The sequence below is a fragment of the Cetorhinus maximus genome, chromosome 32 (genome assembly GCF_964194155.1).
Source record: "Cetorhinus maximus chromosome 32, sCetMax3.hap1.1, whole genome shotgun sequence".
Classification (NCBI taxonomy): domain Eukaryota; kingdom Metazoa; phylum Chordata; class Chondrichthyes; order Lamniformes; family Cetorhinidae; genus Cetorhinus; species Cetorhinus maximus.
In genome coordinates, this window is record NC_135910.1 from 16,758,408 (window position 1) to 16,774,764 (window position 16,357).

General features: G+C 43.9%; 1 protein-coding gene across 1 annotated transcript in view; it reads left to right on the top strand.

Moving 5' to 3' along the window:
* Positions 1-16,357, top strand: part of LOC144671356 (SPARC-related modular calcium-binding protein 1-like) — an 80,420-nt gene that overhangs the window by 54,969 nt on the left and 9,094 nt on the right. Inside the window, exons 4-8 of the mRNA XM_078533213.1 lie at positions 1,135-1,234; positions 2,977-3,027; positions 10,258-10,314; positions 12,847-12,924; positions 15,893-15,961. Of these exons, the coding sequence (XP_078389339.1) occupies positions 1,135-1,234; positions 2,977-3,027; positions 10,258-10,314; positions 12,847-12,924; positions 15,893-15,961 (355 nt within the window). The remainder of the gene's footprint in view (positions 1-1,134; positions 1,235-2,976; positions 3,028-10,257; positions 10,315-12,846; positions 12,925-15,892; positions 15,962-16,357) is intronic.

The window sequence follows — 16,357 nt, forward strand, 5'->3', positions numbered from 1 at the left end:
CAAAAAACGGCCAAGGTCCGTTTGGGGGATTGCATGATACAATGATAATGGAGTTGCTGATTAATCATAGCAATGAATCTCTATCAATTAATTAGTTTGCAACATACCCAGATATGACATGAATTAAAACCCTAGTGGTGGAGAGTTTTGAGAACCATGGATCCAAAGCCACCATTTCTCTCAATCATGTTACAACTACCACAATTCATGTCTTAGATTGTTCAAGAGTAAATTCAAGAACTTCAGGCTGCAAGTAAGGATGTACCTTAAAAGTGAAACCAATACAAAAAGAAAGCCTGGGATTTTCCTGATCTTATTCATTTACTATCACATCTGGTAGCATTTTTACCAGTGAGCTGTGGGGACAGTCAAGATTCTTCATTAAGTGAAAACATACCAATGTACACATGAAAAGACCTGTGAGAAAAAACTCATCAAGCATATGAAACTTGCTGTGTCAGTGAATGTTGCGGACCATTCATTGCTCCCTTGCAACAGAGAGGCAAAAAACTTGTTGCCATGATAAGAAATGTGCCATTAGGGAATCTTGTACATTCCAGGAAGTTGTGGTTGTTCATGTCATCACAATCTTGATTAATTTACCATCAAACCCTCTTAACTGGCAGGAGGAACATAGAAATATAGGAACAGCAGAAGACAATTCAGCTGCTCAAGCCTGTTCCACCACTGAATCAGATCATAGTTGTTTTGTACCTGTTTACTTGCTTTTGATCCACATTCCCTTGAGTGTTACCACTGAACCAAGCTAAGAGCCCCTTCATGTAAAGAGAAGGAAGTGATAAGGTCAAGTATTTATGGAAGAAATTTTTCAGAAATGCTAGAGAGGAGCTAGTAACCGAAAGCCCAGCCCTTAGCAATGGAGTGAGGAATGCGGAAACATCAGTAATCCAGTGTGGAAGGTGTAGTCTGAGTCATCTGGCTGGAGAAGTTTACTAGGAGCCAGGATTTTAGATTGAAAATTAGGACAAGGACCTTGACAGGTAGGCGGTGAAGATTGGCATGTGTGTGCAGTATAAAAAAAACATCGCATATAGCTACATACCTACACCTGCACATGCACACACAGGTTAGATTTTACAATAACTTCCCTCTTCTTTCCCTCTGCTTTAACAGGTTCAATGCCATAAGTTGACGGGCTATTGCTGGTGTGTCACACCTGAGGGCAAACCAATCAGTGGATCTTCAGTCCACAACCGGACTCCGACCTGTTCAGGTACTAGGCACACAAAGGTGTTTAATTTTGTAGCTTGATAATTGTCAATTAATCCTTTACAGGCACCAAGAGCTCAAAAGAAGCCAAAAGAAATTTTCCATATTTTGCTGATTGGAAAATATAATTACAAAAACATAGGAAGCGAAACAAATACACTTAGCTTTAGAAACTGGTACATGAGGCACTCATTGAGCTTTGTAAAATGTTGAGATGTATTTTGCGATTTACTGATATGGCAATGGTTTCAGGGATTTGGGTACTGATATGCTTAATTTGCAATTTACCCTAAACCAACATCACATTCCAGCTGCCACACTTTGTATTGGCTATTGTTGTTTCATTCAATCTTAAAATAAGAAGAAAGCCACTCATTTCCAGTAGATTGTTTCTTGCCTTGAGTTTGCCTGGGCAGAAAGTTAAGAGGAGAGGAACCAAGCCACTGTTTATCCAGAGAAATGGCCAACAACAATAATTAGACTCCATTTATAACCTATTAAGACCACTTCCCCACAAAGAGTATCTGAGCAGTGGCCTTAAAGGGGCAGATCACTTAGAAGCTCGACACTACAACCATGCTGCACACACCCTGAGCAACGTTACAGAATGTCATGTTATATTTTCATTAAAAATGCCGAAAGGATTTTGGAAATTCGTTGGAAGGAAAAAAGAAAGACTTGCATATATTTAGTACCTTTCATGACCTCTGAACATCCCAAAGCTGAAGTACTTTTGAAGTTTAGTCACTGTTGTAATTTAGGAAACTGGGCAGCCAATTGGCACACAGCAAAGTGTAAAAAACAGCAATGTGATAATATGTAATAATAAAAATCTAGATTTTTAGTGATGTTGGTTGAATGATAAATATGGTCAGGACACTGAGGAAAACTCTCCTGCTCTTTGAAGTAATACCATGGTATCTTTTACATCCATCTGAGAGGTGAGGTCTTAGTTTAAAGTCTCACACCCCCTCTGACAATGCAACATTCCCTCAGTACTGCACTGAAATGTCAACCTAGAGTTTGTGCTCAAGTCTCTGGACTGAAGCTTGAACACACAGCCTTCTGACTTCAAAGAGAGAGTGCTACCCACTGAGCCTTGGGAAAACCAGGGAGAGTCCGATGTCTGTGTTTACTGTGGAAAATATGCCCACCTCCCTGCCTTGAGTAACTTTACAGCAAAGGAGAAAATGACTCTAAAGCTGATATCTGGGTCTGAGGTAAGCAGCATATCAGTAAAGAGCCATTTAATGGCTATTTGCTCAGGATCTGTCAGCACACACACTGTATGCCAGAGGTTGAGAATTCATACTCTGGAGAATCACTGTATACCTGCTTATGCATTGCACTCCCCAGCTAGGTGATGCTCCAGTTTGATATTCAGCATCAATCCACCATTTCAAGGGTCCCAGCCCAAAACCTGATGCAAAGTCAAACTGGCCTGTGTTGACATCAAGTAAACCGGTGACTCCTCTCCCTCCCCAGCAAGTGACTGTTACATTTCAAGGTGTAAGGTTTCATGATTTTTGTTTAAAACATTAATAAAATATCTCTAATTTGAGTGACAACCCCCTCCCCCAAACCGAAGATTCCCACCAAGCGATTCTTCTGGGTCATGTAGATGTCAACGGAGGAATGTCACTTTAATAGCTTTCCTCGTAGAGACTATTACAGACCACTCAATACAGTGAGCAGTGAAAGATAGATAATATATAAATAATTTATCCTCAATTTTTTTATTTCCAGATTCTACAAAGGACAAAACATCCCAGCGGGGTCGTGACTCTAGCAGGATAGGTAAGTTAAAGGTTTTCAGCCATTTCGTTTGATTCTGGTGCAGCTCTGTACTGCACCCTTGTCTGAACAGACCGACATGGTTATGGACTACAGTATGATATAGCTTACTGTCTTTGCACCTCTGGTACCTGCATTCCAATCGAGCCCAAAATGATGGGATGAAACTCTCTTCTCTCTGTGAACTGTTTGGGTAGGAAATAAATTGAGCAATCTCAATCTGGTTCCTAGGGTGCCTGACCCACAGCGCAAAGCTGTCCATGATATGGGAGATTCAGAGGGGAAGCAAAAAAGCAAATAAGAGAAGCAAAGAGAGAGTATGAAAAGAGACTGGCTGCTAACATAAAAAGGAATCCCAAAGTCTTCTATAGACATATAAATAGTAAAAGGGTGGTAAAAGGAGGAGTGGGGTCAATTAGGAACCAAAAAGGGAATTTGTGCATGGAGGCAAGGGGCATGGCTATGGTATTGAATGAATATTTTGTATCTGTCTTTACCAAGGAAGAATATGCTGCGTAGATCATGGTGAAAGAGGGGTTAATTCAGACATTTGATGAGTTTTAAATGAATAAATATGAGGTATTGGATAGGCTGTCTGTACATAAAGTTGATAAGGGACCAGGACCAGATGAGATGCATCCAAGGATACTGAGAAGATGAGAGTGCAAACTGAAGAAGCACTTGCCACAATTTTCCAGGGGTGGTGTCAGAAGACTGGCAAATTGCAAATGTTTCACCCTTATTCAAAAAAGGGTATAAAGATAAGCCCAGCAATTTACAGGCCAGTCAGTTTAACTTTGGTGGTGGGGAAGCTTCCAGAAACAATAATTCGGGACAAAATGAATAGTCATTTGGGTGAATGTGGATTCATTAAGGAAAGCCAGCATGAATTTGTTTAGGGCAAATCGTGTTTAACTTCCTCTCTGGAGTTTTTTTGATGAAGAAACAGAGGGTTGATGAGGGTAATGTTGTTGATGTGGTGTACATAGACTTCCAAAAGCATTTGATACAGTGCCGTGCAACAGACTTGTAAGCAAAGTTATAGCTCATGGAACAAAAGAGACAGTAGTGACATGGATATAAAATTGGCTGAGTGGCAGGAAACAGAATAGTGGTTAATGGATGTTTTTTAGAATGGAGGTTTGTAGCGGAGTTCCCCAGGGGTTGGTGTTGGGACCCTTGCTCTTCCTGATGTATGTTAATGACCTAGACCTTGGTGTCCAAAGCGTAATTTCAAAATTTGTGGATGATATGAAACTTGGAAGCATTGTAAACTATGAGGAGAATAGTGTAGAACTTCAAAAGGATAGGGACAAGTTGGTGCAATGGGTGGACGTGGCAGATGAAATTCAACGCAGAGAATTGTGAGGTGCTTCATTTTGGTTGGAAGAACACAGGGATACAATATAAAATAGAGGGTAGGAAACATGAAATAAAGAGGGTGCAGGAGCAGAGGGACCTAACTGTATATATGCATAAATCATTGAAGGTGGCAGGACAGGCTGAGAGAGCGGTTAATAAAGCATATAGTATTCTAGACTTTATTAAAAGGGGCATAGAATATAAAGCTTGAATAAAAAACTTGTTCAACCTTAACTGGAGTATTGCGTCCAGTTTTGGGTGCTACACTTGAGAAAAGATGTGAAGGCGTTAGAGAGAGTGCAGAATAGATTCACAAGAATGCTTCTAGGGATGAGGAACTTCAGTTATGTAGATAGATTGGAGAAATAGGGACTGTTTTCCTTGGAGAACAGGAGGTTGAGAGGAGATTTGAAATATTCAAAATCGTGAGGGGTCTGGGCAGATTAGATAGGGAAAAACTGTTTCCACTGATGGAAGGATTGATAATAAGAGGGCACAGATTTAAGATAATGTGCAAAAGAAGCAATGAAGTCATGAGGAGAAACTTTTTCATGCAGCAAGTGATTAAGATCTGGAATGCGCTGCCTGTGGCTATGGTGGAGGCATACTCAATCAAGGCATTCAAGAGGGAATTGGATAATTATCTGAAAAGGAAGAATGTGCAGGGCTATGGGGAGAAGGCGGGGGAATGGCACTAGGTGAATTGCTCGTTCGGAGAGCCAGCACAGACACGACAGGCCGAATGGCCGCCTCCTGTGCTGTAACGATTTTGTGGCAATAATTAAAGGGGTCACATTAATGCTGGTTTTTGAAATGTAGGTCAGTGGAGTGAGGGGGCTCCGGTGTTGTGACTAGGGCACATTATTAGAGCCACATATTGGGAACTTAATTCTTACATACCGGAGTACTCGATACTGTGACTGGTACATCTGAAATGGAAAAGTATTCTATTCCAGCTGCAATGTTCCTCATCATGATGAGCTCAATTATTTGGATGGAAAATAATTAACAGCATGTTTAAAAAGAAATTCTTTATTTAGCTACAGGCCAGATACATTCATGGTGGGACTGAAGGGTGTGTTCATGGTGAAAACTGAAACTCTCTAAGCTTAAACAGAGTCATGTGATCTGAGTTCCCATTAGAAATCAACTAAAAAGTAATTTTTACATTTACGAATTTTCATTAAACCATCACTGGCAAATCCTTCACCCCCACAATCCTAAAGTTTGGAATTTACTCCTTAAACCCTTCCACCTGTCTTTCTCCCATAAACAAAGTCCACTCCTATACTACCTTCAGCTGCCAATGCCAACATACCCTCTAACTTTTTTTTGGAGTGCTTGGGTGATTAAGTGTATGACCCCTCTGCATTCCCCCAAATCGGAACAATTGCATTTTCCTGATTTTTTTTTTATCGCTTCACCACTGGCAGCCATGGCTTCAGCTACTGCCACCCAAAGCTCTGGAATTCCCTCACTAAACCTCTCCGACTTTCCTCCTTATAAGATGTTCTGTAAAACTTACTTCTTCCAAGCTTTTGTCACCTATCCTAATAGCTCCTTGTGTGGATTAGTGTCAGGTTTTGTCTGATAACATTGCCAAGAAGTGTCAGTAGGCTTATTTTTACCACGTTAAAGGCACAATATAAATGCAATTGGTTATTATAAAGGCTGTAAGCAGCTGTTGAGTGATTTAGTTTGAAAGTGTTATGGGGAGCCAATAGTGTGGTATAGTTGATTTATTGAACTATGTTTCTGGGCCTGAATTTTGCGCACGTTATGCGTGTGTGATCGGCAGACCTGCAAGCGGCCGCAATTGCATCGTCTGCTCGTGAACAGCAAAACAACGTGACTTTCCTGCAGCAAATGATTAAGATCTGAATGTGCTGCCTGTGGCTATGGTGGAGGCATACTCAATCAAGGCATTCAAGAGGGAGTTGAATAATTATCTGGAAAGGAAGAATGTGCAGGGCTATGGGGAGAAGGTGGGGGAATGGCACTTGCTGACTGGGCAAGTAAGGGTTAGCCAGCATGAAATGCACCCCCACATTGGAGAAGGGCTGCTGGCAGGGTTGGGAGTGTGGTGGGCACTGGTTCCAACGGCTGAAGCTGCACCCTGAAAGCTGCCAGGAGTTCCAGAGGAGGCACAGGGAGCTGTCCAAATATAAGCTGAAGGTATGGCATAAGCAGCTGCTCGACATGCCAGGTGGGAGGGCAATGCAGGTGGGAACGCTATCCCCCTGCTTCTCAGACGAGTGCCTGCGCACTCTCATGGAGGCAGTGAGCGCCAGACAGGAATCCTGATGCCATGGCATGGCAAGAGGACGCCATCCCACTAAACAAGGAAGGCCTGGGCAGAAGTGGCACCCCAGGTCAGTGGGCACAACATGGTGCTTCTCACCTGGATTTAGTGCCGAGGTTTAACAATCTTCTGCACTCGAGAAGGGTGAGTACCAATTTGGCATGGTACTGTGTGGAGAAGTCTCAAAGGGTGGCCATTTGTGGTGCTCAGGGGTGTAAAATTCAGAATAACAGAAGGCACCTGTGCCTGCTAAGGCTTGGAGATCAGAACGGTAGCCCTGGGTGCATATAAGGGTCAGGTGTGCAACTAATACGGGCACTTCACCCTGCTTCCCAGAGTTGGGGGGGGTGGGGGAAGCCCAGCCTGGTATGGTGTTGCAGGTAGAGGGTGGACTAATGAATGGACCTTTGACCGTACAGGAGAAGAGGAGCCATAATGTTGCTGAGCGCACCAGAACGGGTGGTGGGGTGGCCAGCCTGCTCATCCTGAGAAAATGTGAGATGGGTACCCCGGGGCTCGAGTGCGAGCGTGCACCAAGGTCATCAGGTCACGGAGAGGCAGGTATCTAGGGGGAAGGTAAGAGTCCAGTGGACAAATGCGGGACAGGTGGAGACTCCAAACAATGTAGGGTCCTGTCATCTCAAAACATTACTTCTAATCAAGAGTCCCCAGTGATCCAGCAATGATGTTGGCACCATGGTGCTGCTGTCCATAGACTCACCTAGCCTAGCATACACATTCAATATGTGATGATTGAAACCACTCACATTTTGTCTTCCTCCCTCAGATGTGCCATCCTCCAGAGGCACCCGGGACTCCAAGGACCCTCACTTAACACTACAGGAGGGGGCCACACATAGATCCACCTGCATCACACCCTCTCTCGTTACCAGGCACCAGCTCAGATACAAGCATTCAGTGGCTGTAGTTCATCGGCTCAGATGGTTGTGCACTGTGGGTAGGTCACAGCACACTTGCATGAGGAACTGGCGGAGGCAGAGAGTTCCCAGGGCACCAGTTATCAGAGGACTGCTAGAGATCAGGACGATGCTGAGTCTGAGGCAGATGATGAGCCTCTGGAGTCGTCCATCATGCTGGATTTCCAGCGGGATGTGCTGGAAGACCTTGCAGAGATCCCTGAGGGTCTGCGTATCATGGTCTCTTTCGTAGAGGAGTCCTTGAGGAGCTTGAACACTGTGTTGACCCTAAGCACCAAGTGCACAGCCTCCTTCATAGAGAGAGCGGCGACCTCGGACCTTGGACTTGCAAGCTCACACACCGTCAGTGACTTCAAGAGGTCACTACCAATGTGAGAGATGGATGAAGCACCTAGTCTCTCTGCTAGGTGTCCGTCCAACAATGGTGAGCAGGGAGGTCCAGACGTGCCTCAGGCTGGCAGACAAGCTGCCTGTCGTCTCTGTGGGCTCCTCTCACGATGGTCCGGACAAGGACAGCAGCTCCTCCACCCCTTTACTAGTGACCGTGGCATCTTTTAAGGCCGCAATGAATGATGAGTGACCAGCCATGTCGCTGGTCGCACTCTCCCAGGCGAAGCCTGCTCAGCTCCGCAGCCAGAGGACGACCGCCAAGGTCATCAGGGTTGACACTTCAGCATAGTCAGCAATCTGCCTCCAGTGCTGCTGCCAGTGAGGGGGGAGCACCGAGATGTAGCATTCGCAAGCTTAAGTTTAAGGCACCATGAGCACAGGATGGGGTTACCACAGGTGACATTCTTTCATTTCATCAGTGTTATGTATTGTTTTTGCGTGACAGTAGCAACAAAATTATGTTATGTTCCTTTTTCACAACTCTGGAAAACATATAAATCCAGATTTTGTTTCAGTGCCCTGCGCGTCCTTCGTGTTTTCCATAGGTGCAGGCCTCATCAGTGCCTTATGATAGATGGCAGGGACAGCAAACTTTATTACAGAAGTTGTGAGATGACATTGGGGTCATGGGATTGCCTCCTCAGAAATTTGTGTGAAGGAGGCAGCGCCCTTGCAATGAGATTGAAGCCATGCCTTGGCTGTCTACCTGAAGATGCATTGGATCAAGGCTTCTCTGGTATTCCTGTCTCCCTGAAAGCTCCTTAAGCCTGCCTCCACATCTTCTCCCTGTGCCTGCCCGGGTTCCTCATCAGATCCATCAGTAGAGTGTCCCTTTGAGACCTGTGGAGCTGTGTCACTATCCTCATCCTCCAGTGGGACCCCCTTGTCAATGCCAGATTGTACAGAGTGCAGCAGACAACAACAATAAGCGACACGTACTCCGGAGGATATTGCAGTGCACCCCCTGATCGGTCCAGGTAGTGGAACCTCATCTTCAGCAGACCAATGGTCCTCTCAGCCACCGCCCTTGTGGAGACATGACTCCTATTGTACTTCTCTTCCGCCTCTGTCCTTGGGTGCCTGAGTGGCGTCATGAGCCACCTTTTCAAGCGATATCCTTTATCACCCAGCAGCCAACCATCAAGCTGAGCTAGAGCCACGAACAGCCTTGGAACCTGGGAGTGTCGCTGGATGTATGCATCATGGGAGCTGCCAGGGTACCTTGCACAGACTTGCAGAATCTAGGTCTTGTGGTCACATACTTTCTGTATGTCCATGAAATGGTAACTATTTCTATTTAGGAAGGCACCTCGCTGACCTGCTGGCGCCTTGATGGCCACATGAGTGCAGTCTATGGCACTCTGTATGTGGGGGAACCCAGCAATAGCTGCGAAGCCTCTGGCTTGCTCAGCCTGGCTGGCTTGGTCCATCCGGCAATGGATGAATGTGAGGACCTGTCTGAGCAGAGCATCAGTGATGAGCCTGACACAACTGTGCACAGCTGATTGGGACACTCCACACAGATCCCCTCTGACCCCTGGAAAGATCCAGATGCAAAAAAATTGAGGCCTTCTGTGACCTCCAGAGCAACTGGCAATATGGGCTCCTACTGCAGGAGCACAAATATGTAACATCTACCCTTATGTCTATAGACATCTTTTTTTTGTCATTGTCAAAAGTACATACAATCGTCATCTTATTTAAAAGGAGAGGACTTTTAATCCTTCCTCTCCTCTATAGACATCTTGTGGCACAGTAGTTAGCATCCCTGTGACGAGTGCAAAATTGCCTTCAATTGCACTTATAATTGGCTGATTAAGTGGCTGAATAATTGTTGGCAAGTGTGTTTCCAAGCCCCACACGCACCTGACAACCAAAATATCACATGAGTGCGCTATAATGTCAGGGCGCGTGCCTGACATCTTCTCGCGAGATTTAACACTCTTTCGGGTCGGGTGCATGCCCGCTACTAGTATGCAAAATTCTGGCCCTAAGGTACCTAGTATAATGTGTGTGCAGAGGATTTTAGTTAGTGGTGCTTCAGGAGAGAAGGAGGGAAAAGATGATAATGCCTGAGTGGCAGCATCAGGACCAGAACTAAGCAAGCCCCTTTTCCATTCTTCCAATCTGTCTTTTCAAGGCTATTCTTTCCTCTGGCCATCCATCCAAGAGCGTGGGTAGAATAGATAATACTAACCTCAATAATAGTGTCTTTTCGATTTTTTTCTTCTCTAATCCCAGAACAAGGAATAAAGCTTCGGCCTACCGCAAGAACCCTGATTCGCAACACAGGTAAAGGTACGTAGCACTTATTGCTCTGTCCCATCATTTCAGCTGCATCTCTTTAGTCAGGAGACTGCCTTAATTGCAATTATGGCATATTACAAATTTAAAGAAAGAAAGAAAGATTTCGGCTAGGTGATCTCTCAAAAGTAAATACATGTTGCATTTTAGTGCAATTTGTGCTATTTAATTGTGTATTTGTGAACAAATGATTTTAGCTTGCTGTGTACGTTTTCCCCTTTATGAATGACAAAAGAAAGAGTTGCATTTATATCACATTCTTATGACCTCAGGATGTTCCAAACTGCTTTACAGCCAATAAAATACTTTTGAAGTGATGTCACTGTTGTAATATAGGTAATAGGGTGGCCAATTTGCACACTGCAAAGTCCCACAGAATTTAGCACTTTGAAAAAAGCCATATTTGCACCTAATGAAGGGGGAGGAAATTACAAATTTTTGGGAAAGAAGGGAAATTACTACATTTTTCTAGATGTGGACATAGAGGCCAAGTGCAACTTTAAGTTACAATGAAGGTTATTGAACGCATTGAAGGCTAGATCGCTTAAATCCTTGTTGAACCTTATAAAACAGGAGGGCATAATGGGGATTCAATAGGTCAATAAGCTGGATGCCATTTTTAAACCATTAACTTCCAATATGGGCTCCCACTGCAGGAGCACAAATATGTAACATCTATCCTTATGTCTATAGACATCTACGTCATACACCAGAAACTTTTATTCAAAATGGACGGAATAAGGAATCTCTCATCATTGTAAAGAAATAACTATTTTATTTACCATGTATCTTGGGTCTTGTGGCACAGTAGTTAGCATCCCTGCCTGAGGCAGAAGCTCTGGATTTGAGTCTCATCCCAGGACCTGATGGCCAAGGAAGGTGCCTTCATAATGCAGCCAAACATGTTGATTATCAACCTGCATATCCTTCCACCAATAGCAGGTGGTAAGAACAGGAGAGATTCCAGGTCAACCATGTGATGGAAAGAAAGTTGGAGCCTCTACCATCACTATCCATACCTACAACGTACATGTAAAAGTGCATGTTGCCACATCAACATGGACTCCCTGAGTGATCTGTAACTCACCACACAATCTTACCCTCATGATATCACAAAAGCCAATGGATTATTTTTTAAAGTGCAGTCACTGTGGTTTGGTAGGCAAATGTAGCACCAATTTGTGCGCAGCAGTATCGCACAAATATCAAATGAGGTAATGACTAGATGATCTGTTTTTGATGATGTTTGAATGAATGTTAACTAGGAGATCAGGTGAATCCCCTTTGCTTCCTTGTAAATATACCACGAGATCTTTTACATTCACCTGATCAGGCAGATGGAGCCTTGGTTTAATCATTTAATGTTTTATCTGAAAGCACTACCTGCTATCTATTTGAATTCCTGATTAGTGCTCCATTAGTTTCCTGCCCAATATTTATCCCTTAACCAACAGATTATTTGGTCATTAATTAATTACTATTTGTGGGTCCTTGTGCACAAATTGCCTGCCGTATTTCCTATATTACATTGGTGACAATTCAAAAAAGTATTTAATTGGATTTAAGGTGCTTCGACATCCTGTATCGTGTATGGCATTATATAAATGTAAGCATTTCTTTTCCCTCTATTGTATCACAACAGAACTCAATTCTGCTCACCCAATCAGCACATATAAGTATTTCACTGCAAGGGATCACTGTCTAGTGATTGGGATCAGGAATTGCCCAGTTATTGTTTTAACCCCTTCTTAACATAGAGTCACTGAGGCCTGTTGTGGTGGTCCTAGTACCAGCCAGCATTGATCTGCAAGGAGAGGCAAGGGATTGAGCCTGGGGCTTTCCCCCCACATATTTACTCAATGAGTCTGGCAAAGGCAGATAAATGAAGTTATTGCTACAGACAAGATATCCTTTTAAAGATTGTCGACATTACTTCCTGACAGCCCAAAAACGTACTGTTGGTTTTCAGAGTGCGGCTGTTACAATCAAGTTTTTTTTCTCCTCTTGCCCCTTTTGGGATCCCCCCGTGCCACGCTCCATCACTAGACAGATCGATTATTTGGTCCCTGGTCTCCATCAGTTGGCAGGTGTACCTGCCTTTAATCCTCCCTACCCTCTGTGGAGTGCAGTCAGCCTCTGGTTGCTGACTTTCTTATGGCTGTCTGATTTAGCTAGGGTATTCAAAGCGATGATGGAGGGACTGAAGGAGTGAAAAAGTGAACTCCAGGGTGCCACGTCAGTCAACCAATCCTCACCCTTCATAATAACCAAGCTCAGAACCTCTGATCTTCTCCCACCCTGCCACCATAACTGTGGAAGAATCTTGCTTTATATGCATAAATTGGGTTTCAGCCATGAGTCTCAGCCCATGAATTGGCTGAAAGGTTAGTTAGGGCCATGAGACACAAGTAGTTTTGGTGTCCATGTGACTGAGTTGGCGCACACATCCAACTGCAAGCAGGAGGCAGCAACAAGCCAGTTCCAAAAGCCTTCCATAATCCTTTTGATTGGCTATTTCCCTTGCAGGTGAAGCTTTGGATCGTCACAAGCAGAGGCCTGTTGAAGACAGGCATAAAGATGCACTTCTAATCTCCAAAAATCCAGGTGAGGTTTTGTGATTTCTCTACTCATCCACAATAAATATGGGCATTCAAACGGAACGTGACTGATCATTCTTAAGGTACGAGTGTCACTGACAAAGCAGCTCATCCCTTGTTGCTCAAATGCAGTTTAATACAACTGAGTGCCTGCTAGGCCACTTCTGAATGCATAGGAACATGGGACTTAGGAGTAGGCCATTCAGCCCTTCGAGCCTGCTCCATTATTCGATAAGATCATGGCTGATCTGATTGTGGTCTCAACTCCACTTTCTTGTCTGCCCTCATAACTTGACTCTCTTGTCTATCAAAAATCTATCTGACTCAACCTTGAATTAAGTTCAGTGACCCAGACTCTACTGCTCTCTTGGGAAGAGAATTCCACAAACTAACGACCCTCTGAGAGAGAAATTGGCTCCGATTTTTGCTACAATGGAGTGGAATTCTAAGTCCCACCCCAGACACAACATTTCCTGTTTTCACAGGGGGCAGGATTGGAGTCAGGCTGGGTTTGCACATGTGTGGTTTATGGAGGCAACTGGCCATTTAAATCACCAGCTGCCTCCACTGAAGTGCGATTTTGGTAGGCCAGGAGTGTGAAACCCGGAGTGTGTGGATTAGACCAGGTAAGAGGACGTCTGAACTTTGTGGATTCATTTGGATAACCCCTTTGGAGAGGTAAAGTACTCCTTTAGGTATGGTCCCGGGACACCTTTGGGAGAGGTAAGGCGCCCTTTAGGATTGTTAAAAGTAAACATGATTTTGTGTAAAAAATGCATAAACTCACTGGAACTGTCAAAGGATACTAGGTGAATTGGCATGAAGGGGGTAAGGGCAAAGGGTAATGGGGCATGGGTTGGCATGAGTTGACACTAAGATGGCATAGGGGTTATAAAGGGCCATGGGGTTGGGTGGGGAGCATGGAGGGGGCATTAGTTGGCATGAATAGTGCATGGGGAATGTGAGAGGTGTTTTTTATTTTTTTTTAAAAAAATAATTTAAACAAAGCGTCAAAGCACAGAGGCAAGCTTCTGCCCATCCTGCCTCTGCACCCGACAGCCTCTGCCCTTGCGACGGGGTTGGTGGGCCCAACCTCAAATCCAGCTCGCCACTGCCCCCCCCACCCCCCCACCCCCCCAGAACAAAAGTCCCAACTGCGGCAGCCGATCTTAAAGGTCAGGTTCACAGAGTTGGAAACTTTCCCGTCTCTGCGCTCTTGACCTGGCAGCAAAAATCTGGGTCAATGTCTCGTCATCTACACTTAAAAGGGAGACTTGTTAGTTTTAAACCATGTCCCCAAGTTCTAATCTCCCCTAAAAGAAAAGTTTTAATGAATTAATGAATGTAGTTAATAGTCAACCAACATTGGTGTGGAGCTAGTGACACATAGGCCAAAAGCAGGTAAGAACAACAGGTTCCCATCCCTAAAGGACATTTGTGAACCAGTTGAGTTTTGACAATTATCTAATAGTTTCATGATCACTTTTACTGATTCCAGCTATTTATTTCCATTTTGAACTGAATTCAATTCTTATACTGCCATGGCAGGATTTGAACTTGCATTTTACCTGGATTAGTAGAGCAGACCTCTGTGTTACTAGTCTAGTTACCTAATTGCTACACTACTGTACCCAAGTTTGGGTAAGTGACCCTTTGGCACATCCATTCAGGCTGAAGCTAAGTAGATGCCCACCTGACAGGCACAAGAGGTGCTGGTGCAAGGGTGGTATTGGTACCTACTCTGGAAACTTTGTTTTAAGGATGCTAGTTGAACAAAAATGTCACTGCATCAGATTTTTCAGGTACTCCCCCTTCAGGGCTCTTTGTTCTGGATAACAGTTTTACATGGGATCTCGGCTAACATTCTTCATGCAAAAGTACTGGCAGCTATATGATCATGGAGCATCACAGTAAAGCCCCGTGCTGTCCTTCTAACTCCACATAAACACTTTCCAGCAGAAGTCATGGCCAGTGAGCAGAAACAGGAACTTGGCCTGTTTTTTTTCTAACCTTCAGTCGGAACATTAAGTAGAATAAACAGGGTTTTATTCTACTATAATGGACCTGTGATTGCCTGAAGAAAAAGTTTTGGAATTTTGTTGAACAACTAGTCCATTCTATTCTAGGTATCAGTTCTGCACCCTCTGATATTAAGTTTATATGTGTGGCCCAAGTTCTTCCTAACCCATCATCATCAAGCACAACATCTACTTTTAAGATGGCCCTACCTGGGTCAGGTCTGAAAATCATGTGCACCTGAATTTCCAATAAACGCTCCCAGTGAGTGAGGCTCTTTGTTGGAGTGTAAGTCAGAAAATTACCATACTAACTTCATCCAAAAAAAAACATGATGCAGTTATATGAGAGGTGAATATTGAAAGGAAAATGAATACAAAGGCGAAAGAAGATTGAAATGTAGAAGGAGATTATCTTTTCTCCCCCTCCAATTTTCTCCTGTTTTGAAGATGTGGACTCATGCTGGAGTACAGCTCTAAGGATACACCCAGGCCTCCATTAGCCATTCATTGTGTATAAAGCTCAGCACTGAGCATTCACTATTCACCCATTGGAGTACTTTCCAATCATCGATCACTGGATAGCAATGAGGAATAGAAAGCCTACTCCCACCTCGGCTCTTTTCCCCCCTACTGTGGTCAGGGCTACTAAAGACAATTGCTTCAGCCCAACTGGGATCAGTTCACTAAGCAAAGACTGGGGATTGAACCTGGGATCTTTCTTAGTCTGTGCAGCTTGGTAAAACATTGGATGGCATTGAATGTTTTGATGCCAGTTCACCTTCTCAAGGACAATTAGGGATGGGCAATAAATGCTGACTTAGCCAGCGATGCCCATATCCCAAGAATTAATTTAAAAACTTGATCTGAGTTCTACTATATATAAAATGGGTCAAGGGGAAGAGTTAACAACAAGAGATATAGTGGCCTTCTCCTGTTTCAATATTTTTCTTTCTTCAGAACTTACGTATCCAGCCCTATTGTTTCTATTCAGTAGAGATGCCAAGTCGAACCGCAGTGCCAAGCTGGGTAAGTGAGTCCAGTGATTGCCAGCTCTTCCTTCTTATGAAATAGGATGTTCATATACTGCCAATAAAATAGTGACACACCCCAAGACACCTGTCAAATGAGTGGGTGGGAGGGCAAGAGGAACATCTGATTTTGGCAGGAATCAGAGCAGATAACCAAAGATGAGTCAAACAAATAGTCTTTTGAAAGAAAGGCTTGCATTTGTAGGTTTTGCATCCATCAACTCACTCATAAATTTCTCAAAACAATTCACATACAATGTATTCCTTTGAAGTACAGTAACTATTGTTATGCAGGCCAACATGGCTGCCATTTAAAGCATAGTAAGATACACAAATAATGGCCATTTATTTATTATATGGCTATTTCCCTGTAGCTGGCTGGAAATGATTGATG